Source organism: Necator americanus, chromosome V (assembly GCF_031761385.1).
Source record: "Necator americanus strain Aroian chromosome V, whole genome shotgun sequence".
Taxonomy (NCBI): domain Eukaryota; kingdom Metazoa; phylum Nematoda; class Chromadorea; order Rhabditida; family Ancylostomatidae; genus Necator; species Necator americanus.
In genome coordinates this window covers 12,473,147-12,497,872 of record NC_087375.1, presented here as the reverse complement: position 1 = coordinate 12,497,872, position 24,726 = coordinate 12,473,147, and the positions used below count along the sequence as shown (strand labels likewise).

The 24,726-nt window shown below is 41.2% G+C and overlaps 3 protein-coding genes across 6 annotated transcripts; 2 read left to right on the top strand and 1 right to left on the bottom strand.

Moving 5' to 3' along the window:
- Positions 1-4,632: 4,632 nt before the first annotated feature.
- On the top strand, positions 4,633-16,182 carry RB195_013657 (uncharacterized protein; the record flags this gene model as incomplete). Its single annotated transcript, XM_064203583.1, has 22 exons — positions 4,633-4,732; positions 6,583-6,683; positions 6,754-6,859; positions 8,537-8,628; positions 10,439-10,521; positions 11,156-11,302; positions 11,361-11,510; positions 11,597-11,686; positions 12,807-12,971; positions 13,031-13,191; positions 13,294-13,428; positions 13,494-13,641; positions 13,748-13,889; positions 13,953-14,057; positions 14,160-14,299; positions 14,559-14,664; positions 14,976-15,128; positions 15,191-15,343; positions 15,410-15,517; positions 15,574-15,727; positions 15,917-16,019; positions 16,089-16,182. The coding sequence occupies 22 exons, from the start codon at positions 4,633-4,635 to the stop codon at positions 16,180-16,182; spliced, it is 2,736 nt and encodes a 911-aa protein (XP_064059464.1).
- Positions 16,183-16,906: 724 nt separating this feature from the next.
- RB195_013656 (uncharacterized protein) lies at positions 16,907-18,655 on the bottom strand (the record flags this gene model as incomplete). Of its 3 annotated transcripts, XM_064203582.1 has the most annotated exons (6): positions 16,907-17,020; positions 17,076-17,159; positions 17,516-17,686; positions 17,746-17,892; positions 17,959-18,088; positions 18,573-18,655. In XM_064203582.1, the coding sequence occupies 6 exons, from the start codon at positions 18,653-18,655 to the stop codon at positions 16,907-16,909; spliced, it is 729 nt and encodes a 242-aa protein (XP_064059462.1). The 3 variants fall into 3 exon arrangements, with proteins under 3 accessions (XP_064059462.1, XP_064059463.1, XP_013309321.2); XM_064203581.1 differs by lacking the exons at positions 17,746-17,892; positions 17,959-18,088; positions 18,573-18,655 and having other exon boundaries at positions 17,516-17,617; XM_013453867.2 differs by lacking the exons at positions 16,907-17,020; positions 17,076-17,159 and having other exon boundaries at positions 17,656-17,892.
- A 1,864-nt stretch (positions 18,656-20,519) lies between these two features.
- Positions 20,520-24,458, top strand: RB195_013655 (uncharacterized protein; the record flags this gene model as incomplete). Of its 2 annotated transcripts, none has more annotated exons than XM_013453865.2 (10): positions 20,520-20,637; positions 21,057-21,187; positions 21,305-21,442; positions 21,517-21,624; positions 21,688-21,798; positions 23,212-23,278; positions 23,784-23,880; positions 23,946-24,086; positions 24,179-24,239; positions 24,306-24,458. In XM_013453865.2, the coding sequence occupies 10 exons, from the start codon at positions 20,520-20,522 to the stop codon at positions 24,456-24,458; spliced, it is 1,125 nt and encodes a 374-aa protein (XP_013309319.2). The 2 variants fall into 2 exon arrangements, with proteins under 2 accessions (XP_013309319.2, XP_064059461.1); XM_064203580.1 differs by having other exon boundaries at positions 23,212-23,340; positions 23,729-23,880.
- Positions 24,459-24,726: the final 268 nt, after the last annotated feature.

The following is a 24,726-nucleotide window of genomic DNA, read 5'->3' as shown; positions in this document are numbered from 1 at the left end:
TGTACTGCTACAGTTCTTTAGTTGTGGTTTCTTTTTAGCTATGAATTATTGTTGCATTAAGTAGGTCTAGGATGACCAAGCTGCTCGAAAGTCCTTGTTTTTAGGAATTAGTTGTTCTTGATTGAACAATCAATGAAGTATAGCCGTACCAATGGCGGTAGTATTGCAGCACAATAGCAGTAGCTCATCCTGCCCTTTTCCCTTCAAGACTACTATGCATAAAACTATTTCTAAGACATGTTCTGTAAAGTCTTTTCTTTTCTCCTTTAACTGCTATTAGAATACGCTCTGGATTTAGACCTATTTCACAGAAAATTTCCAAAGCACGCAGCTGAGAGAACCTAGAGCAGCACTACAGCAGCAGTTACTGTTAGAGAACTGCATCAATTCGATTAGATGATGTTCTTTTTTTGAGTCAATGATATATTTGTGAAAATAGGCGTAAAGGTCATTCTCGCGGACAATCTCTGACGCAATTTCCTTCCTTTCTCGCATCTTTTTTCCTTCTAAGTGTTAACTGCAGCACGATAGCAGTTGTGCTGAAGTCAGCGTGTTATGCGAATCTATCACAGATGTTTTTCCTTTTATTCTTGAATGGGAACAGCATCATTCGTACAATTTTCATATTAAATTTAATTAATAAATATTAGTTACCCGTTTAATATTTATTATCAGAGAACATCGGTGATCAGCAAAAAAAAAAACAGGACAAGGAAAATATAGCGCTGTCGTTGTGCTGCGGCACTGGTGACTTTTGTCTCGTTTGTTTTATGAGTAGATTTTTTCGATCAGAGAAGGAATTCTTCCTTGTTTTCTCGCGATTTTTCCTCTCTTTTCCCATGCGAAGAGAACGTTCGAGTAGCTTCATAAAGAAAAAATGCACTGCGCTGATAGGATGAGATTATTCAGCTCAATTATAGTACACAGCCGTCTCAAAATTTTCTGATCCTCCTCAGAATTACGTCGATTATCGATTTCCTATCAGTGCTTATCACAGTACGCGGCAGTGGTATTGAAGAGGAACTACTACTACAGTACTACTGCGAATAGCGTTGTTGAGATTAAGTATAGATATTGATCCAGAAAATTCCTGAGTTTCAATTCGTAAAAAAAAGTCCTAATGTACTACATTTTTAAAAAATTTCCAGAATAAATATTCTAATTTTCTCTATTTCTGCACCATATCTCAATGTCAAAGGTTTCTAGACTGAAATATGCTGCGGTACTTCCGCAACAAATTGCCCCCGGGTTGTTTTGATTTACAGTGGATTGCCTATGCGCTGTTGTGTATAGTTACTCTCTGGCTTCATAGCTCTGCTGAATTGAATTGAAGATTCTGTTGGACTGCGGAAGTTCCGCTGTCTGCTCTCGCTTTACTCCACCTCCAGGCAACGTCCTTTGTGTTTACATAGAATAGTTCGTGCTAGAAGTCGCATTCCTTCCAACTAGGACATCTCCCCTCGGCCACGCCCACCGCGGTTGGCTCGATATCAACTCGTTCACCCCCGCTGATGCCTGTTCTTTTTTTTTTCGTATCTCTTTCTCCCGAACTCATTAAAGGTGCATTTCATTGATGAGCGGCGGAAATCGCAGTTGTCTTAATTGTTTTGCCATGCCTGTAACGCAATTCACTCCATTCCGTCGTCGCCCGTTGATCGCGCGCCGTCATCGCGGCGCGATTGCAATTCTCCGTGCGCGTTCTCCATGTGGGTCTCTGGGTGCTGTAATATTATTACAGTGTCGTGTCGTTCACAGCCAACCATAGCCAGATAGTCCGCGCCATTTCGCAGCACAACAACGATTCTGTAAAGTGTTTTCTAGAACTTCTCCACCTACACCGTAATCCCTGGTCCCCATCGCCGGCTTTTTTCCGGGGAATTCGCGACTTTTCTTCACAAAATTCCAACGGAAAGCAGGACAGCTTGCGGAGTTTTTCCAGCATTCCATTCGTATCTTTGTTTTGGGGCAGTGGCTGGCACTTGTCGTTGCATTAGTGAAACGATTTGATTCGTCGATTAGGTGTTTACTAGTTATAGTGTCATAGATTCGTTACGACTTCTTTAAACCTCCCTAATTCTCTTAATATTTCTATCCTTCTATTATTTTCCTATTATCATCATTGTTGTTGCATTCTTCCGTACATCATTCCTTTAGAAAATCATTTAACTGTGACATTTAATATTTCCCAGGAATATGGATAGTTGCATCAAAAGAATTCAAGCAGGTAACTATTCTGAAATTGCATATTTATTTGGACTTTTTTAAATTAATTTTATTGTCTTTATTCTATTTGTAACTTGCTTTGAACGATGTAAATATTTTCTTCTTCGGAGTTTTTCCCGAATTTTTCTTCCATATTTGAACGTCGAAGGATTGCTAGTTCGTTGCTCTATTTTTTAAATGAGTTTTCAGGATACATTTTCCCTTTTTGTTCTTTTTTTCCGTCAATTTGTCGCAATAATCTGCTATTCGCTAGAAGGGATTGGAAAATTTTCAACTTTAGCTGATCAGCTGATCTCATCGTTTTCCTCCATACATCTCATTTCCGAAAAAAATGTGTTTCTGGTTCCATATGCGCCACAGCGATGGAAATTATCTCGTAGCTGAACAGAATTCCGCAGATTTTCCACCGAAACTCTAGCTTATGGGCGCAGCTTAACACTCATTCACCTCGAGTGGCCACCAATTTTCAGCTGTTCTCTGAAAATACTACGGTGTTCCCTGTGATTTCATCTTTACGTACGTGCTGCGTTACGTGCGTCCGTTTGTGGTTCGCATTTGCAGCACGGTGCGATATCAACCAATCATGACGTGACTTGATTGTCATGACCTCGAAGTAACTTGCATTTTTCGCCGATCGTCAATAAAATTGGCCTGTTTCAACGGTTTTTCTACGTATATGAACGGGATGAATCCGTTCATCCTATCCCAGCGTTCATCCCTGGAACTCTTCGCATTGATTGGAGGGAGAATTTGACATGGTCTGAGAGCTAATGACAACGAATTCCAAGATTTCTCCATGGATAATTCTGTGTGCAGTAATCCCTACCTAACCTCTATGATGTCGTTTACCTTGGATACTTGAAGTTTCTCCACGATCGTGCTCAATTTTCAGGTGTTTTGTCTTCGTCACTTTTCATTTCATCTTTCAGAAAGTGAAGGAAATTCTCTCTCCGTTTTTTTTCTCTTCAAAAAGAAAAACTAACCCCGCCATTGATTTTCTCAACTCTCATCCGACTTTTTCATTTTTCTCGAAAGATCTATGCCATAAAAGAAACAAAAAAGCATATCACCAATCGTCCTTGTAATTCTTTTTTTCTGACTGGTTTTTCCAAGCGATTCCTGGAAATTTCCAATTCATTTGTTCATTCAAGCTTGTGTTCCTCCTTTTTACGAGGGATCGAACTAAGATGTATCCTCATGGCTGTCATAAAGATCTATTTTGTGAATTTTCACAGCTTTTAGGTGCTTCCTCTCTCTCTCTCTCTCTGTTTTTTTTCTCGGGAAATCTGATCTCAAACGCAGTTGCTGGAAATTTCTCATGCTCATTTCTCTCAATTTTCCCTGTCGTTCTTTTAGAACACATTTGTTTACTCTCGAAAGACTTGTTCCCGCTTTCAAAACCCTTTTGAACTAGGTGCATTGTAATTGTGCTATGACTTCCGGTTCCCTGAAACTTGTTACCTAGAGTGCAGCAATTTTCCCTGCTCTACTTTTTAATGGAATTTCTTGCATTCCACAAGAATTAATAGCTCATTACCTTTTTTCCAGTTGTAAAAGCTCCAAATACCCAAATTTGTGCTTTTTTGAGCGTATATTCCCCCTCCCATATACTTTTTTACATCTCTTTCCTTGTTTGTGTTTGCTTGAGCTTTGTAGAAAATTTCTTATTAGCTTAAATAAATAAAACGAACTCGACAAATTAGTAGTATTGGGCTCTTTGAAAATTAAGGAGTTTTCTTGTGAAAATTTTAACACCCTCATAATAAAATTCAGCATATTTGATGAGAGCTTAAATAAATCCAGGTATGCACAGTAAACCCTTTCTTAAAGGCCTGGAGAATTTCACTTCACTTCAGTAAAAGATGACAGATTTTCCGTCTAGCAAGAAGCTCTTGTTAGAAGTTCACGTTCAGTTTCAAAAATTATACTTTCAGTTATTTTTTATTAGATGTTGATGGATAGGAAAATATCAGAGAGAAACATTCTTGTGCTAGTAAAGTATGGGAAAATAGTTAATGTAGATATTTCTCCAGATATCTATTGGGAAAGCCGGCAAATCACCTGGAAATCTCCAGATATTTGTGTTTCTGAAGTGCAACTACAATCTAACCCAAGAATCTAGCCGCTAACAACAAATCCGCACTAATTCCAAATAGCGGCAGCCGGCGCTCACCGCCTCCGCGTCAAATTTTCGGCGAATCGGCGTCGGAAATCTGCTGCGATTCGACCGCCGCTCACGCGTCATCCCTTATTCGCACACCAGTTTAACAAATAACTTCGTTCCGTTGTTCTCGTTTTCATTTCGAACGTTGTCGTTGTCGCGTCGTATGTGTGCTTGTTTTTTTCTCGTCCGCATCGTTGGTGGTTCATGATGGTATGGAATGTTCCTAGTGATTGATCACTTAGGTAATGGAATCGTCCTGCTCGACACCAGGGTCGAGCCGTTCACGTTCAGCGGCAGGTTTACGTCTGCCACTTCACCTACAGCAACCGTCATCAAGTAATTCAGGTGTGTACTGTTCATTCATTCATTCATTCGTTCATTCATTCATTCATTCATTCGTCCGTCCATTCATTCATTCACTCACTCCATTCATTCATTCAAATCTTTTCCTTTTTTTTCAACTTTTTCTTATTTTTCATCCACTTCTATGGTTCTTCGTTGTAACTGATCCCACAATATATTTATTTGTTCCGAATTGTGCTGACTGGGCCCATCTATTCATTTCGTTCCTCCTTATATGACTCCTCCTCCTCTCACTTATGTTCCTCTGACAGATAATTTATCTCTTGTGCCTTTGAATTTCTAATTTCTTTCTATTTGCTCTTCTCTTTTTTTGCACTTTCGTCAAGTACCATGAATGCCCATCAAATTTTTTGTATTTATATTACTGCAGTAAAGTGAATATAAAAGAAAAACGTGAGCACTCAGTCTAACCACAATATTGGTAGTGTCCTTCTCCATAATTTGTGAAATCTCCTCTTTCTGTACCCCTTGCCCCCTCTTGGCAAAAAACAATCCCGGGTACTCAGCAAAAATTCTGAATTTCCTTTCCCTAAAATGAAAAATACTAAGTATCCCGTTTTGCTGATTGACGATAAGGTTAATATACATTTATGGGTATGAAAAGAGAAGATTTTGCAAATTTCTTTACAGCTTGTTTACGCCGAGTGGAACAATCTGGGTAGTGAAATACATTTCTGCATAGCTTTCTCGAAATAGGGAGAAGAGAAGCTGAGAAATAAAGAGAGAGATCTAGAAAGAGAAAGAGAGAGAGAGAGAGAGAGAGAGAGAGAGAAAGAAAGAAAGAAACAAGGGAACCGAGAGGGACAACAGTGAGAAAGGTCACGTAAAATCATAGAAAAGCTAAGGTGATAATGAGATTATAAGATGTCTAAGCGGTATCTGGAAAAAGAGCCTCTGCCCAGCGATAAGACTCAGATTAAAAAGAAAAAGTGTTCTCTCAAACTTCAAAAATTAGCAGCAACTTCGCTGTAAAATCCCTTAGTATTCAAGAGTTGTTCGGAGTTGTCAAAGAGGAATAAAACTGACTACAAGAGGAACAAATATTTCTTGTCCAGAATGTTCAGCAAGAAACGAAATAGTACAGCTAAGTTAAACACTCTGTACGAAAATTTTAGCGCTCATTATTATTGAACATCGAGTCTCAGTCCCTCTTTATACAAAAAGAAAAATTGGGGCAATAAAATTGCTGCATAGATTCCAGCACGTGTGCCGGATGCTGAACAGTTCTCTTTTATCTGTTTTTCTTTCTGGTTCTTCTGTGTTTTTTTTTTGTTTCAATTCGTATTTCTTTTTCTTACACTATTGTTTTGTATAGTTCACTCTACACAAACAAAGATCAGATTCTGTTCTCTTTTTTTGATCGGTTGGTCGCAAATTTTTAAAGATTTCCGCGGTCACTTGTTTGCAATTTCGGGGATGAGCTCAGCAATTTTCTTTAAAGATCAGTTTAACGACTTCAATCTCATTCTGTCTCTCTGAATTCCAGGTTTTTTTCTTCTGACATCTTTGGACGGTTTTGTACTTGAACGTCTTTGTTGATTTGAATTAGTTCATACTATATATTCCGAACCTGTGGTTTTTCCATTTGAAACATAAGTGTTCATTCCTTTAATCAGTTTAAATTACATACTTCTTTATTCATTTGAGAAATTCTTACGGAATTTCCTATGAAGTAACCTCCGGAAACAGCGGTTACCTTTCCTTCTACCATTGCCCTCGTTTTCCATCTGATATCCTATGACTGTATGCCCATATAAACAGTGTACACCACGTCCAAAACTTGAGCTGAATCCGGTGCTTGCAAAAACCCGTCGAATCTCTTCCATTTCCAGGTCCAGCTGTGGTCAGCCCATCGGTGCATAGTATACGACCGGGTCAAACGTATGTCACCGTACAAACACTCACCAAAGAAAATCTAGTGATCGTCGTTAACGTACGTACTTTTGAATTTACCTAACGCTCTTGAAAACCAAATACTCATTTTTATTTCCTGCTCTTTGCAGCAAAAAACCAAAGTGCACGATGTGTTGTGGAAATGTGGTGAGATATTGGAGATCACCGAGGATAAACTGTTCGGACTGGCGCTGCGTCAACCGACGGAGGGAATAGGTGCTTTTCTTGTTTTTCGACACTTTTTTCTCCGTATCCTCAGAGAAACTCCAGGAATTTTAGTCCAGGGTATATGCAAAGTGGGGTAGAAGACACTTATAAACTGCTTCAAGGCGAATCAGCCGAAAAGTCGCGAAGGTTACCGTTACTACAAACTCTCCTTGAGCAAGTAACGTGCAATTAAAATGAAAAAGAATTAACAAAAAGAAAAGAAGAAGATGAAAAAAGTGAAAAATGAAATTGTCGCAAAAGAACCACAAAGAAACTGAAAAGCAAGGGAATAGACACAGCGGGATTTTTTTGGCCAATTTACCCTGTCCAAAACAATTTATAAATATTACAAATAGTGGGACAAACTTATTAAAAACACGCGAGTTTCTTTTTTTTTTACAGTGAGAGAATTAGTGACAGTGAATCGTCTCTTCTCGTCGAAAAAAACTTTTAGGAAAAATCCTTCTTGACCTGAACCGCAGCATCTGGAGAGCCATTTTAAAAAGCAAAAATCACTCAAATTCCAGCAAATTCTAAAATTTTGATCTTAACTATACTAAACTTCTTATTCCATTTTGCAGAACACTGTTTAGGCAGATTTCCACAAAATCTGTACAAACCATATCTCAAATTGGCTCTAATTTTATCCAAAGGTAGCCTCGAAACTCTCAAAAACCATCAATCTTCAAAATTGACACGTGATTAGCAAGTGCTTAGGCAGGCACAAGGAATTCCCTATCGCAGATTGGCAGCTGTTGGAAGCAACATAAGAAAATTCTACGCACTGCTGATAGTCAAAAGAACCGAAGAACTAGGAAAAAAAATTTCAACTCTAAAAGCAATTTTGTAGCTTGGGCACGGGGATAGGAACGACTTTCTGATCATTTTATTATTTTATTAAGAATACTAGGTAATATTACTGTAATAATAGTACTTATTTCTCATATAGCTCCATTTAGCTTGTGCTTACAGGCGATTCTACGTCCCTTCTCTTCTCTCAATTAAAAGCATCACCCCACGAATCTGAGGTGGTGCAGATTTCAAGTGGAGTATTCGTATACGGGATGGGAGACTTTGGAAGGGGGTGATTCCGTCCATTTCTTATTAACTGCCGTAAAAAACGGCCCAGAAGATGCGGCGCCGCACAAGGCTGGCGCGCTCCACTCGAACTCCTTGTAGAAAATAGTGCGCCAGAACGCCCGGAGCCGTATCTTCCGGGTTTTTTACGGCAATTAGGAAGGCATGGACGGAAATCACCCCTCCCCATAATCTACTATTCCGCATACGAATACTCCACCTGAAATCCGTACCACCTCAGATTTGTGGAGTGATGCCTTTAAAAAGAAAATATTCCCAACGTTTCTGGAGAAATGTTTTTGTGAATTCTTTACAGTTTATGCTAATAATGGGAGCTAGATGATTTTTCTACGTACTATTTACGTTATCTAGATAGATTTACATTAGATCTCCACGTTTACACACATCCAACTCTGTACTAAACTCTCTGGTATGTAAAGAGTCGCAATTACTATCCTAAGAATCATAGACTTCGTGGATTATTCGAAAGAATTTTCGCCATTTAATCATATACAGCGAACACGGCTAAGCGTGGATCACGTACATGTTAACCTACACCACAAGTTACAGTACGCCAAAATTCCAATTTATTCGAACTTTGCATTCCAGGAGGTGACCAACCACGACACGAGTACTTCTTCCTCGATCCGGCGCAAAAAATCGTCAAATACGCTCCGAAACAGCCGCGTTTCTCGAATTGGGTTCGTTATTTACTTCTTTCTTTCCTCTGCTCTCATTTCTTCCTATTTCTTTCTCTCTCTCTCCCCGTGTCTCTCTCACTATTTCTGTCGATGCTGCAAAGGTTTGCTGCTAAGTGTTTCTCGGCTGGTAACCTCGCTTCGTTCGCGGCATTTCCTGTTATCTCGCATAGATCACGCCCGTTTCTTCGCATTCCATTCCGTTTTGCGTCTTTCTCACAGATGCCTATCTATATCTGGTAGTGCGGCCGTCCGTTTCTCGCCAACTCGACTAAGGTCAGAACATCGGCGATTGCGAGGGAAAGAAGCAAATGCTGTAAAAACAAAAGAGATTTGCCAATGAATTTACAACAACTGCCATTCATTTGAGATTTTTCGACATCTTCTTTCCAAAGAACTTAAAGCAGATCAAATACTACTAAGACGAAACGGTGGCCACTATTGGGCTATCAATGCACTGGGGATATTTTCTCGGGGATATTACGAGGACAACCATCTACGACGTATGAAAAACAAACAAAGACCAAACTAATCATACTTTTTTCCCTCGTATCCTAGGATTTCTGGAAAAAAAGGAAGAAAGAAAAACATGACTGAAGAATGAAATGAAATATAAAACAATTTTAATTTCTTAATGGGATAAACTTAGTTACGGTAAATGATTACAATAAAACAGTGTAACACTCGCTACAGATTTCGGTGAAAATTCCAGGGACTCTGGAAGGGCATCAGAAAGATAAGAATCTTTTTATCAGGATCAGATGACACCACTGAAAGTCGGTTTGAGCGGATGGAGGAAACAAATCCAAAAAAAAAAAAACGCAAAAAAAATCCAAATATGAGATGAAAACGCAAAAATAATCATGCATGAAACTCCTATGCTTCGCTCATAGTTCCACCAAAACACATTTTAAAAAAATATCAAGCAATAGTGCAAAGTCAGGACAATGATAACAGAAGAGAATCATCTAAATTAGGCGCTTAAAATGTGTATAGTAAACAAACATAAAAATGGTATCAATCCTTATTTTACCTTCTTATTTTACCTATTTAATCTCTTATTTTTTGTGTCTCGCGCTTTTCTCGTGATCATGTCTCATTCTTTTTTCTCAGTTTTTTTTTTTTTGCTGTTCCATTTATCTACAACCATCACGCATTGGTCCCACTTTTGGTGTATTTGTCTTTGTTTGTGTGTCTTTTCCCTAATTTACTGGAAAATTACAAAATCGAATGGAATAAAATTCATTCAGAACAGTTTTGTGATGAATTCCTCTCAAACGATTTTCAATCTATCAGTTTGAACGATCAATCCGAATTATCCTAACTTCCTGATCTTCTTCAGTGTATAACTAATTAGGAAATTAGGACAATTCTGCTAGTAGCCACGCATTCAGTGCACCGAACTCATCTGTCACAAGTCTAATCACTCAATATGCCTAAGAAAAATAGGTTTTGGTCAGATTACCACTTTCATTCACTAATAGTAATTATAGTAATTCCAAAAGTTACAGATCATTTCCCATTATTCACTATGAATTTTTTCATGAATCAGTCTGCGTCCAGAAACGCAGAGTTGTCTTTTATTGGCAATCGATTCCAATAGCAGCATAAAGAAGTAGTGAGCTAATAGAAGAGAGGCCAAAATAATTCTAACCTAATGGGATTTTCCACTCCTCACTCAGTAACGGACGATCTGGAAGATTGTCTCAAGTACTTCGACTTCTTCTATCATTTCTACTTGTCATCTTTCTTCCAGTCTCAATACCGTTAACCTTGTTCACAGCATTCCTACCGTATACGCCTCGAATTTCAGCACAATCGAAGTACTGAGAATCGACCGCTGTTGGTGTTGTACTTTCGAGTTCGTGTGTACATAGACCAAGTTCGGCTGTTGACGTAAGTTTCGCTGCCTTTTTCAATCATTTTTGTTGATGATCACGTGAGCATCCAACTTATGCGGTGCTTCCGCAGAAGAACATTCCAACCGTGCAAACATTCCTTCACCGAAGTGTTACCACCTTCTCATAACTTTTGAGGAGTAGGCATTTTAAGAAATAGAACTCAAAGAACTCAACATTTCAAGCTTATCCTCACGCTGTGTATATGTTTTTTCGGCTACTAGCACTTAAAGCAAACTAGGAAAATTTTGAATCCGGATTTTCGTCCGACACCTATAATTATTTGGAGGATTTTCTGATAGGGGAGATTTGACTGGTTCTAGAAAGAAAAGACCAGGGTATAGGAAAAATCCTCAAAAACTGAACTTTTGTGTTGAACTCTTGCTTTTGTTTTTGCTGATTCAAGGCTCATGAAAATAATCCTCCATAAGCATACTGTTCAGCTACAAGCCACTCAATCCACCTCCGGGTTTTGATTTTTGATGCACATCCTTTAACCGCGCGATCGTATTTCGATCACATCGAATCGCAACCCTCGCGGTCGAGATGTTGGTTCAAGAAAACAAGCGAACGTTTACGCACATAGAGATGAGAGTTCTTCATTTCGCGGTGGGATCAGCACGAATTTTCAGGTGCCCTAAAGCATTGGAGCACTACTATCTCCAACTCAAGGACAACTTTCTTGACCAATGGGCAAGTCGTCATAGTGTTTCCGAGGAACGATGTTGGGAAATGGCAGCGTTAGCGTTAAAGGTGGACAAAGGAGATAATCCTGGCGGGTATGTCCATGGGAAAACCGAATTTCCTGTGATCTCATTCGAATATTCAAGGATTCAGGTATTTTCGTGCCGAGCAGTATTTTCCTATCTGGGTGATAGATTTGCGCGGCTTGGAGTATGTCCGCAAGTACATGCCGGCCGCATCCGAAGATTTGAAGGATATGAGCCGCATGGACGCTATGATGAAATTTGCCTTTGAAGCTAGCCGGTAAGCGCTACTGTATTCTACAGTATCGTCGCAGACTCTATCGTCCTGAATAATTTTTTTCTCACGAAAAATGTACTTTGTTTCAGGTCACCGTTTGCTTTGAATTGTCACCTTTATGGGCTACGACGGCACAAGATGGATACGGTAGATAACGCTGTGCTCGGCATTAATGCGAAGTATGTACTTTTCGAAGCAATTTTTGCTAAAAGTCAAGCGAAAAGCACATGTGGTGTGAGGTTTTTGGGGTCTATTTTCCTGGCGATACTTTAGGAAATACATCTACGGTGGATCCGTTGTAAGAAAAAGACAGTAAGATAGTTTGATAGAAAAGTATGCAGGTCAACTTATCGACTGGTGCTCTGATATTTGTCCGGTGATCGACCAATACATATTCTGTACGTAAATTGTTGGAGAAATTGACGGAGAAACAGATGGAGGAGAAGATAATTCTGTAGAGAAAAAGCACATACGGTTGAAAGTAGGGATTCCCAGCACAATGCGTACCTAAAAAAGAAACAGTTTGGATCAACGGAATTAAGATGTTTTGATAAGTAAACACAAACACAAACAGTAAACACGACAAACATAAAAACTATATGATAGAAATCACTCGGTGAGACGTCTACGAAAACGGAGAAGTCCTGAAGTTTAGAATTAAAGGTAGTTCAGTAAGTTAGGCAAGAAAACAAACAAGGATAAAGTGCTTAGCTTCGATCAGTTTGTTTGGGAGGGATCAACGTGCTGTTCATTTTGAATCGTATATTCGCTTCTGAAAGTGAGTGCGACCTCTGCAGTTACTTGCGACGGCCACCCAATGCATAACGGATCAAAATGGCCTGAAACTCCGTGCCCAGTGAAGCTATTGGGATCGAGGTCGTTAGCTTTACTTGGACCGCAGCGATTAGTAGCGTCGACGAGTTTCTCATTTCGGTCCCAACCGCTATGCTTCTCCCCACCGCATTGAGCGCATTCTCCTACAAAACTGCACCGAGCTTCTTGACCCGACTAGGTGGCTACGACCCAAGTCAACGTTTTCATCCTCCCGGATAAATCTAATACTAATCTGTTAAACTCGATGAAGTGCAAGAGTTGGTTGGGTTAGGTCAGTCTCGAACCATCGAATCTGCTATCGCAGTACAACCTTTGACCACTGCATCGCTAAATAATTTATTAGAACACCTTAGGAAGAACTAGTGAAAGGCTAAGGTCATGAGCCAACAAATTTCGTCCTTCGAAAACCATCACTGAACATCTCTATTGCCATCGCCACCGTTCAGCTAAAAGTGACTATTTTAGAGGGATCGAAATGTGCGATATCGGCGAAGACGGCGAACGTATTCCACTACGAGCACTGCCGTGGAATCGAGTCACTAGGCTCTCATTCGATCGCAAAAAACTCACCATCGTCGGCGCTGACGCTACAAAAATGTGCCTCTACGCTCAAACCGAGAGCAAAGCCAGGTTCGTACATCAGTATGGGGAACTTCAACCGAAAAAAAGAAAAGTGTTTTGCATTTAAGATATCTGCTTGAATTGTGTCGAGCTGTGCATCAGACATTGTTAGTTCTCTCTCATCAAAATGGTAAAATCGCCCCACTTCCGCAACTGTTCCATGAGAAAAGCGTTGATCGAGTGTCGACTTCGTCAAATGCTACCACCATGGCAGGGGAGCACGAACGAGGTTTGTTCTAGCACTGGTGTGAGAGGAAAGGGTTTATTTAATTAATTCCTCTAGATTGATAGTCTTTACTTAACAACCCGCGACATCCGCTGACAATTTTAGACTGTGATTCGTTATTGCACGACTCGCTAAGCAATTCGGGTGATCGAGGACAAGGTTCCGTGTCCTCCAAGCAAAGAGTCCGCATCAAATTGGACTCGAATCTGGACCTGAAGATTGAAAAGATGGAGTTGGAGCGTAAGTTTTCGCCAAGGAATTCTAGATCCTACAAAGTTTCCAGGATTTAAGGGAATGTTTTATAGACATCCGACAAGAACGCGCCGCTAGCCAGTCCAGTAAGGCAAGTGACGCTAGTGAGCAGACCGAGCGAAAGCTGCCTTCATCGACAGAATCTGACCACAGTGAAGTCCAAGAACACATTACCCATCCCATCATAGATGCCACGAATGTGTACGTTTGTTTAACCAAAGAAATTTTCTTCTTCTTCTCTGACACTTTTTTTTATTTTTTGTTCTTATTTCTATACTTACACACTCACTCACCCTGCTTTTTTAAGGCGACCATCTAGTGTGGACTCCGCTTCCCAGACCATTGAGACTGGTAACCGTTGCGCCACCGTCGACGTTAATTTCAACCTCAAATCCGGTATCACCCCATCAGACTTCGTTATTTTGGAAGCTTATGGCATACCCTACCAGGTACAGAAATGGATGAATCAATAAGCTCTTTTTATTAGACCAAAGATTCATACCTCCCTTCAGGGTGAACTACAGTACTCATCATCTGGTGGGTCACGAAGCGATTCCGTACAACATTCGAACGAAATGCTTCCAGAGAGTATGATCCACAGTTACCATCATGAGCAGGTAGGGTCACTGAGCGTACCGAGCGCACGTCGCGACTCGGCGAACACAAGCGACAAACTATGAAAGGTACAAACGGTAGCGATTTCAAAGGGTTTGTTGTAGGGCTGCGCTAGATCCGAAGACGCTGACTCAACTCTGCGTTCATGTCTTCCACAACAATCATCAATATCACTCCATGATTTGCGCACAGCTGGTATGAAACCACCTCCAGGCTATATCGACGAGAGGATGGATAATGAGGCGTAAGTTCTTATGAGTGTTCAGTTCAGTTGATTTGTCAGAAGTGCTTTGAAACTTGTGAATTCCTCGGGTCTGTTTTCAAAAATGATTTTCAAACTCTTCATTCCCCTAATTCTGATATAACCAAATTTTGAAGAAAACCGGAGCTAGGAAAATTTGAATGAAATCCTATGATTTATCATGTATAGAAATCTCGGAAGTCTAGAAATTGTAACTCGCTCTACTTGTTATTTTTCTACATCTTTAGTGTTTTCATTTCAGGAACATAATAGCTGCTCCAGCACTACGATGGTGTGCCCCTGATCATCAAATACAGAGGTTAAGCGCTTCTGGACAAGCAAGAAGTGAGCCGAAAATCGACTCTGATGTGAGTTCTATAGTTAGTTCCTCTCTCTCATACTTCCTTCCTTTCAGTGTTTTGATTCTCTTTTGTGTTAAGCTTTGTTTCGATGAAAACAAATGATCTGCTTCTTTCAAAAGGAGCAGGATTAGTTCTCTACTGTTGTTGGGTATGTATATGTAGACTTTTTCGCGCTTTAGCTAAAAAGATGGAGAAGTTGCATAGCTCCAGCAAAACTCAAAATCCCAAGGAGAAAGAGGAAAGTGCTGTCTCGCAGCCGTTAATATCTGGACCATTCCCAATCCAAGAATAGTAGTTCATGAAACAATTTTTTTTAGCTATGGGGCCACCCATCTGTTGCTGTGGCACTGTTAGATTCCCAAGTAACCGCAAATGGTGGACGCTTGTTTACCAAGAAGACTTCAAATGGAGTGATCAACAGGGTGCATTCGATGCCAGCTCACTATCATGTCATTAATGGATATCGAAGTGTAGGTGTAGCATCCGTTTTTAAAAGTTGTTCACCGGAATTAACTAATGCTCTCAATTGCAGAGCCCAAATGAAGAAGTGGCAAATGGTGCAGTAATGCCGAACATCGTGCAGCCAGTTTCTCGAAGTAAGACCAGAGATCCACCTCCGTACGAGAGAGCTCTCGACATTCAGAGAAGCACCAACACCCAGATAAACCCGCATTTGCACCTTCAGGTATAGATCTTGTTCCTCTATCCATAGAATGGCCTGCAATATCCTTTTCAAAGCAAACTGTTTTAGCCAAGCGTTGTCCAGTCCATCGCTATGGGACCTTTAGCCGCCGAAGCTGCCGGTGGACAGCCTGCATTCCCTCCATCCTCGGCAACGCACGACTATTTTATAGATGAGGTATGTGAGATACGATATCTTCTTGGTTCCTGCAACATTTATTCCCTTATTTGAAGGAGGGGTTGAGCACGGAACGACTCCGTGACTTCCCAATGATGCATCGACTTCTACGTGAATCGAATAGTCTTCTCAGTCATCAACGAAGACCGTCGTCATGCATCGACCTCACTTCGGAATACGTGAACCATTTGGCACCACCAATGACAACAGGTACATTCAGTTGCTGTCTTTTTCCGTTGCTAATTTTGTTTGAATTCGGCAAATGTTGCCCAATGGAGAAGTTAGAGGTGTACGCTGTGTTTTACGCTTTCTTTTACATTTCCATTCCGCAATTAGCCGTTTGAAGCTTTCCCTCATTGCGGTATCTTGATGATTCTCTTTGTTAACCTTCATATTCAGGCAACTTCCATGTGCCATTCCATCGAGGAGATTATTTTCCCGATGCGGCTGTTCACAACTACCCGTCGCCATACGTACGGACGACGAATATCATCTCAACAGCGTAAGAATAAACGCTTCTTTCATCTACCCATCTTGGAAATTGTTTGGAAAACCTTCTGTACCATTACAGTTACCCCTGGCGACCACCAGCGCCGGCAACCGTGATGGATCTTCCACCACCGCCACCGTATCCGGCAGGTCGCAAAGCGCCTATGGTGATGTGAGGCGACGGCGTAGACGACTCCTTCGTTGTTGCCGATCGACGACTAGCAAAATAGCGATTAGCGAGTAGTCTCAGCGCCAGCCTGCCAAATCTCTTCTACCTCCTTCTCCTCTCATTGTTCTTCTTCTGTATTATAACGCGCCCCTGCATTCGTGTGATACTTTTTTTCTTTCTTCATGAGTTAAACAACACAGAGATCAGCTTACGATGTATTGAGTTTTATATTCATTCTTCTCTATTCCATCCATGCACGTGTTCTGTTTGTTCTTTTTTCTTTTCTTTTGCGACTGTTTGTCGGTGCTCGATTCACTTGCCATGCATCTACTTAGCATACAATTCGCGCTTGCTCCACGAGGAAAGCTCAATCCGAATTTTTATCGTTTACATGTTACATGTATAAATGTGAATTGATCCTTCATTGATAAAAATGTTTCTTAAGTATGCTATAGTGACGAGATATGCAGTGACCGGTGGACATACCACAAAAACTACAACCAGTGATGAGAACTGTGTGTAATGGAAAGTGAATTTTGTGATTGAAAACTTGTTCCCTTATCTTTAGTATATTGCGAAGATAAGCTATCAATAATAACTGCTTATCAAAGAGAAAAGAGTAGCAAACTGCATCGTGCAATTTAAAAAAAAGTCCTCAAAAGTGCTGATTACCGTGATTTGGGAAAAACCCAAAATGAAGAAATCACTAGTATTAGGATGACAGGAAACATCTACCGATATCGTTTGGGGACGAAGAATTCGTCATCCGTTGATGCAGACGTCCTTTTCAGACCCTTCTCACGCTTTCGTGTTTCCCTCCAAACTTCTATGTCATGCCAGTTGGCCTAAATGATACATATGAACGGGGCGGCGAGCCAACCAAACTACAGTTGATGAAACCTTTTCAAGCGGAGGACGAGGATTGTAAATGAATTCTTCCCTTCTTCTCACTAGGTCCCCATTTTGGATACGACAACCACCTTCCTGAAGCATTTCTTGAAATACAGAAATCTCTTTCTGAAATAACTCACATTTCCTAAGAATCAAAAACTACATCTCCGGTAATGATAAAAGGATTGGAAATTTGAGCGCAGCATATCTTCCGCTTTCCAGTTAGAGCAAAATACATCACGAAAGCGATCAGATTATAAAGTAATAGAGAAAGAAGTAATGGCACCAGTGAGAAGACTATTATTTATTAAGACCTATAAATTCAGTTGAATTGCGCAGAAGAAGAGAAATTATGTGGGTTAACATAGGAATGATCGTGACATCGATAACTATACCAAGAACATCACAACGATACGTTATAAAAAATGCAACAAAATTTGAAGAAGCACCTTCACAAGAGGCTTGACCTCGGAGAGAACCTTCGAGTTTTTGTCATCATGGGGGGCAACAATCTTTTGGAGTGCCGGGAATCTATCACCTGGACGCTTCATTTCTTTCCGCCTGCGTTTCTGATGTTTTTTGTCGACGTTTATGCTCGTATTTCTCTCGCGGCATAATTTCTTGAAAAAGGCAAATCTCCCAGCCGTTTACTGCGTGTAGAAGAAATTGTTTTACTTGCCTTGTGCTTTTCTTCTTTAACTCTCTGAATAGGCTTCGGGCCGCAACCCTCCTCCCATAGGCGCTTTGTTTCTTCATCAACATTTTCTCTATACTTTGGGACCTTGTATTCTTCAACATATTTCACGGTTAAGGTTCTTCCAAGCAACTGAAATGCAGAAATAATACAAAAATTTCTCGAAACGTAAAGTGCAAAGAGTATAGAGAAACGCACATTTATACAACTAAGGTTGTCGACAGCTAGCCTGGTGCTGGTTTTATCTTGATAACAAAGGAAACAGAAACCACAAGGTTTGCCGGTCCGTCTATCACGCGGTAAATTAATGTTCACCACTTCGCCGTATCTAAAATTAAGCAGTATGAAGAAAAAGAACGCTTGGAGAGAAAAAGAGGAAAAAATTTCCCTTTTAGAAGGAATTCTAGACAAATAATGACCATTAAATGACCACCACTTTTGTCAACTTCTTTAAACATTATGGTCAAGTTAAAGCAACGTGACATGTGGTGCAATTGCGTCGGCGGTTGCGCTCGAAGCCGCGCGATGGAGGTGGGTGATCTCCGCGGCCGCATCGGTTCTAAAAATGTATTTGGTCTCACCACGAGCGCAAGTTACAACACGACTGCGCCACAAGTTAGGTGGTTTTGACTCAAACATGCATTAAAGAACATAGGTGCTATAGGGTCGAGTCGGACCCTCCTCAGGTGAAGGGGGCTTAGCTCATGGGGTGCACCTCAAGTGAAGGGGTCCTTTCGCCAGCCGTCCAAAAGTGAAGAGGCTCCGACTATCGCAACTATGTTAAAGAATTAAGGAAGTCGAATGTTACTCACTGAGAGAAAACTGTGATGATGTCACCCTCGGTGAGGCAGTCTGATAAACCACCGATGAAGATCCAAGCAGAATTGATGTCCATGAGGTAAGATGGCGTTTACATTTCACGAGACATACTGAAAGTAGAAGAAAAAGATTGTGATTCGACAGTGAACCTATTCAAAAGGAGGAGAGCAACCGTAACTGGATTTTATAAGACAATTCGATTTCAAGGGAATAGAGTAGAAATCTATATCGAATAATGTGAGCAATTCTAGTGGAGAAAACACTTTCTCAGAGTTTCTGAAAGAGTCAGATATGCAACTTGTAGGTAGCCTGTATACGGTGCGTGTATCTTCCAAAAATTTAATTCTATAGACCACCGCACTGCACGACCGGACGCCGGGAAAATAAAGTTGAAGGGAGGGGGAGCACTCAGTGGTGCCCTTATTTCTAGACGCTATATCTTACTTTTTTCTCTTAGTAACTTTAGCATACATATCATAGATCCTCTAAGACTAATGCTTAGGTCTTAGAACCCTGATTGATTTAGGTATTTACTTCCAGAAATGAGGGCGCCGCTGTGTGCCCCTTCCCCTGTTCCTCAACTACATTTTAGTGTCCCTAGGATCTCCACGTATAGTCGAGCCAAAACGACATCAATCAGGAGTGTAGTTGCGGTGCATTTGCGTACACAAACGAAACTGCGCGGTGGAGGCAGCAGTTGGAATCGAGGTGAGACCGTCGCATACTGCAGCGATGGGTGGTGCCAGCGTGGGTTTCACCACGCTCCACCGAAGCGCCTCGAGAGAAGCCGCGCACGCAGTTGCGTACGTACTTCATGTCGTCTTGACCCTGCTATACGCTGTTGGATCAAAACGACATTATGCTCGAAGCGAAGCGGCGCGGTGGAGCCAGCGTTGAGATTAAGGGACCATCGCTAACTGCAGCGATGAGTGGTGCTAGCGAGGGTCTCCCATCCATCATCATGCTCCACCGCACCGCTTCGAGCGCAGTCGCTTGCCCAACTGCACTGAGCTTCCTGTCGTTTTTGATGGTTCCTACTTAAATTCACGAGGTTCTGGGAGATTGTCTGCACGCTCTATTCGACTTCATTAATCAAATTACGATAGATTACAAGGAAATTCTTAGCTACAGTATCTTCCCATTTTCCAAAAAATCTGAAAACACTAGTAGCTCTTAATGCGACCGGGTTACTGGACATAAAGTAGTCCAAAAGTGGCATGAAGCGCGTACGCTGCTTCCCTCCGCTTCGGTGGAGCGTTGCAGCAAAGAACGTGGTGAAACCTTTGTTGGCACCATCCATCGCTGCAGTTTGCAATGTTGTCACCTGGTTCCAACTGCTGCTTCCACCGCTCCAATTCGAGCACGTACGCAAATGCACCGCAACTACACTCGTTCATGTCGTTTCCACGCGACTATACTTCAAGTGACCTGAGAGATCGAAGTTGTGTAGTGCAACACGAAGGCAGCGGAATGTTTCCATCTAACATGCTCCTTAAAATGGAAGCTCCCAATCAAAAATGAGTGGTATCAAGGAATCACTCCCAGTTTTTGTACTAACCCCCCACTCTCGAGCGTTAAATGGGACAAAAAAATGAAGCCTCGTTGAGGAGATTTGTTGGAATAAATAGGTCAAGCCTCTATTTATGTCAAAGAAACCTCTTCAACACGGAAAAGGAGCAGAAAACCATAGAAATGCGAGAGTTCATCGGACTGCTGACCGCTGTTCGAAGCGTATTTTCGAAACGAAATTGCGCGTACGAGTTGTCGTGGACGGCCCGCACAAGCGCGCGAAATTGTGGTTTTCGAATGTCATGATGCTTCGCGCGTTGCAGCTTCCGGTTTATTCCTTCTGATCAGCTTAGTTATCCCAATTTTCATCCACGTCCCTATTTCCACAATCCTTCGAATGTCCTCTTTTTATTTGATTTCCTTCTAGCGGAATGTCGGACCATATTGTTCTGCCTATAAGCGAAGAGCATGTTGAACCGATTACAAATCGAAAGAACGAAATAGTTAGTCACGTAGAGTCAATTTTGCCTCCGGCGAAGATCGAGAAGAGTGGGTTCTCCTTTGTGCCATTGTTGTCAGAATTAGATTTTTGAAGTGTTTTTGATGAGACATTTATGTAACCTCGGCATAACATTTTGTTATATTTTAAAAAGAATGCGGGAAAAATGTAGTTGTAGTGGGGGACACTCAACCGTGCTGTTATTTTTGGATTTTTGCTGTATTTTCCTTTTTTCTCTTAGTAACTCAGGTTTACGTCATAGATCCTCGAAGACTAAAGAATAGCTCTTAGGCCCCGGCTGATTTAGCTATTTACTTCCACAAATATGAGCCTTGTTGAGTGTCCCTTCCCCCAACCGACTGCATTTAACCCAAGAAAAAACTTTTGTTCTGGAATATTCTATGTGGTACAGCTCCTGCTGTGTATCGATAATGTTACTGATGATTCTCTCATCTTCATAGATGTTTAGTTACTCATCGTTTCAATGAGAAGCTTGCGCATCTGCAGCAGTTGATACGTGACTGCAACCTTCTGAATGCAGAACTTCGAGAAATGAGCCCGCTAGAGCAAGTATTTTTGGGTGTTGGTGATGTGATAAGGGTGAGCTGCTCGTTCATTCTTTTCTGCCTTTGAATGACCTACGTAGCCATTTGCTTTAGCAATCTCACATAGATTCACCTTACAAGGTACAATTTAAAGCATGGTCTAAACTTTTAGAATGAAAACATTTCCGTTGAGTATCCTCGATCTGCAAGCGCAGAAATTACTGCAAAGTCGACTTGTTTAGAAGCGGAAGTAGCGGGTGCGGCTCCAATTAATACCACTCAGCCGAATCCTCCATCGGGTGCCTGTGAAGTATGTTTCTCATAACTGATAGTGATTCATTCGTGCTTTCCATTTGCAGAGTAAGAGTATATTTATATTTTCAGGAGCCAAAAGCAATTTCTGGTAATATTATTCGCACTGTAAGTGAGACAGAATTTGAAGAGATTCCCAGGTATATGCGTGGTCGTATGACCCGTGCTGAACTGAATGAGGTATGTGTTCACATTTTTTCCCAGTTGGTTGGGTTTTCGCCTTAGGGTTGTAACTGTTTGTAGATTGTTGTAAAACTCGATGAGTTCTTAATGCAGAAGCGCCGTTTATTGAACGCTCCTTTTAAAAAGCTATCTATAAAAGATAAGGATCAAGTCGGCAAGTGGAAAGAACAGGTGAGTTAAACCCTTTTTTGCCGAAATGTCGAAGTTTTAGTTTTCTATTCTTATAAACTGTGGTTCTCGCTCACTAGAAGGATCGCAGCCGGCAAGGTTTGTCGTGAAGATGTGTGGGGCTTCAACGGGTGGCATTGCCAGAGGCGAATTGCCTATCCTGTATTGGATATCCTGGATTCGTTAGGCGGACATCCTGTTTCTGTTGTGTCAAGATCGATTCGTAATGTCCCTATTTCCTACACGTTTGTCCTGCCAAAAGCTTGCAATCAAACAGCTTAGAGGTGTAGGAGAAGCAGTCTGTACTGCCAAAAGAGGTTGGAGTTGTCTCCAGCTGAAAAGCTACATCTATCCATCCTGGTATACCGGGCTGTAATGGATTGACGATGTAGTCAAGAAGACCTGGCTCCTTGTTCACCTCTGTAACATTTGCTAGAAGCATCGCGCAAGTGAGGGAGAGGATTCGATGTTCTCTCCTATGTCAGCGATCGAAGACTGCAGATTTAGACCCAGATTAAATCTGGATTTACTAAGAAAAGTAAAATAAGCTGGACCTCACATTTGATAGGTTTGAACGACACCAGTTGATTCCGAGTTGTTCTGGGCTCAGTGCGATATTTAAAGACAGCATACCACGAATCTGGGGTGGTACGGAGGTGGAGTATCCGTATACGGGGTCGGGTGGAGTATCCGTATACGGGGTCGTAGATTATGGAGACCGGGGTGATTCCGCTCATCTCTCCCTGAATCACTGCAAGCAGCTGGCTCCTGAATGCTGTTTTGTATGATCCCTTCTATAGCAGCGCGCCACCCCTGCATGCGTAGCGTCCCTGACTGCCTATCGGGGCAGTCCGAATTGATTTTCGACGGATCGCAAGGCGGAGGCGGCGCAAGGGGTGGAGCGTTGCAATAGCTGGCGTCGTACAAAACAGCATTCTGGAGGCGTTTGCAGTGATGCGGGGAGAGATGAACGGAATTACCCCGTCTCCATATTTACAACCCCGTATACGTATACTCCACCTGAAATCCGCACCACCTCAAATTCGTGGTATGCTGCCTTTAACGCACTTCAAGAAGAGTTTAAAGAGGTTTCCATGCCTTTCGTATCTTTCGCGAAAGGAGAAACCACTGGACAAATCTTCCAGTTGATTGGGACAAGTTGAAGAATTACTGGGATTCTCTCGAAATCCCAAGAAAAACAGAAGTCAAGATGATTTTCGCGAAATCTTGAATCGTTTCATGGCTTTCGGGCTATTTCGGTTGTATCCGAAATTGCGCAGATATCTTACTATCTTGTAGCGTTCCTCGGAATTGTTCATATTTTCTCGATTTACTCTATATTCTTTCAATCCATGCAGTTTCATTTAATTTGATTGTGTACGATGTCTTCTTTGGTGGGAAAAATAATCGTTCCAGGAAACCCCTGCTACTGCTAACAAACTATTCTGCCAAGAAGCTGACGTTAAGCCTGAACTAACAGATCGTGGGCGAGTCCTATTCCGTTCGGTTATTCCTTGTTTGCGTCATGTTCGCCGTATTAGGGAAGTTCGTGTGAAATCACAAGTGTATTTTTTGCCCTGTTAATACAGAACATTGTACTTAACATTTACGCGTATCCTCGAGTGATATCTATTAATTTATTCTAAGTTAGACTAAGAAGTGGCTTTGTAATCCTTGTCTTTACCATGTTCACTTCTGTAGATTTGTATTCAATTTACTCCATACAGTCATGTCATTTTCGGAAACAGTTCGTTTCATGGCTTTCGGGCTATTTCGGTTTTCCTATATTATTAGGTCATGGATTAACGTGGATCTCTTTGTATCCAATTGAAGTTCAACATGCAAGCAAATAAATGATTGGACTAGCTGGAGCTTGATGTCTAAGAGGACGTTCCTTAGCATATGTCGAAAATGTTGAAATTGTTTCTTTTAGCCCATTATGTCAAAGGCTTTCTCATTACTCTTGTTCAGTCTCAGCTGTTCTTTAGGAATTATGACCGACGAAAAATACGAGATTAAACGAATTTTAGCTGAGAGGAAAGCAGATGGAAAACAGGACAAGATGGAGTATCTAGTGGATTGGGAGTAAGTTGGAAGTCTTCTGAAAATTATTAGTCTTGAAGTAGTATTTGAATTTGATGATTTTCAAGACCAACGTGGGTTTTCGATTCGGACATGGATGCAGGCTTACTGGACGACTTTCACTACTCTGTCGTCGTGCTAGGTCCAATTCACACTCCTGAGAATATTCAAAAGAAGTCCATAAAAGACATGGATATAGTTATCCAAAGGTGGGTGATTTAGACTATTCTCTTGGTTTTGTTTTCTGTCTCTTATTTCTATTATTGTATTGCAAGTCTACTTTCTGACTTCTTTATTACAGAGAAAGCAAGCGCGACAACGAGAAAGATGGAGTTATTCTTGAACTGATGCCCTATGAACAGGTCTGTTATTATCTTTCTCACGCTGAGAACGTCCTATTTCCATCAGTTCTTTGTCCTTTGTAACAGGTAAAGAAACTGTACCCGGACGAGCTCTTCGCGTACATAGAAACCACCTTCAGTTTACCTGAGGACATGTGTCAACCATATGAAAAGGAGGATAATAAGAAAAAGCCCAAGAAAAAGAGCACCAACAATGTTAAAAAGAAGTCAGCTAAGTAAATTTTCACTTTACTGTGGTTAAATGATATGGAAATTTCTATGTTTGTACTATCCCACTTGTTTATCGCTTTGTATTGTGAAGACATAACATAATGTTATTCCGACAATGATTTCTTCTGCATCTCTAAGATCGCCTTTGCATTGCTGTTGTACATATAGTTAATTTTTGATCAAGAAGATATGAATGGTGTAACATCATCAACTTCTGGAATAAAACTGTCTGCATTGTCAGCTTCCGTCCGAACCAATGGGACACCAATAAAAAGAA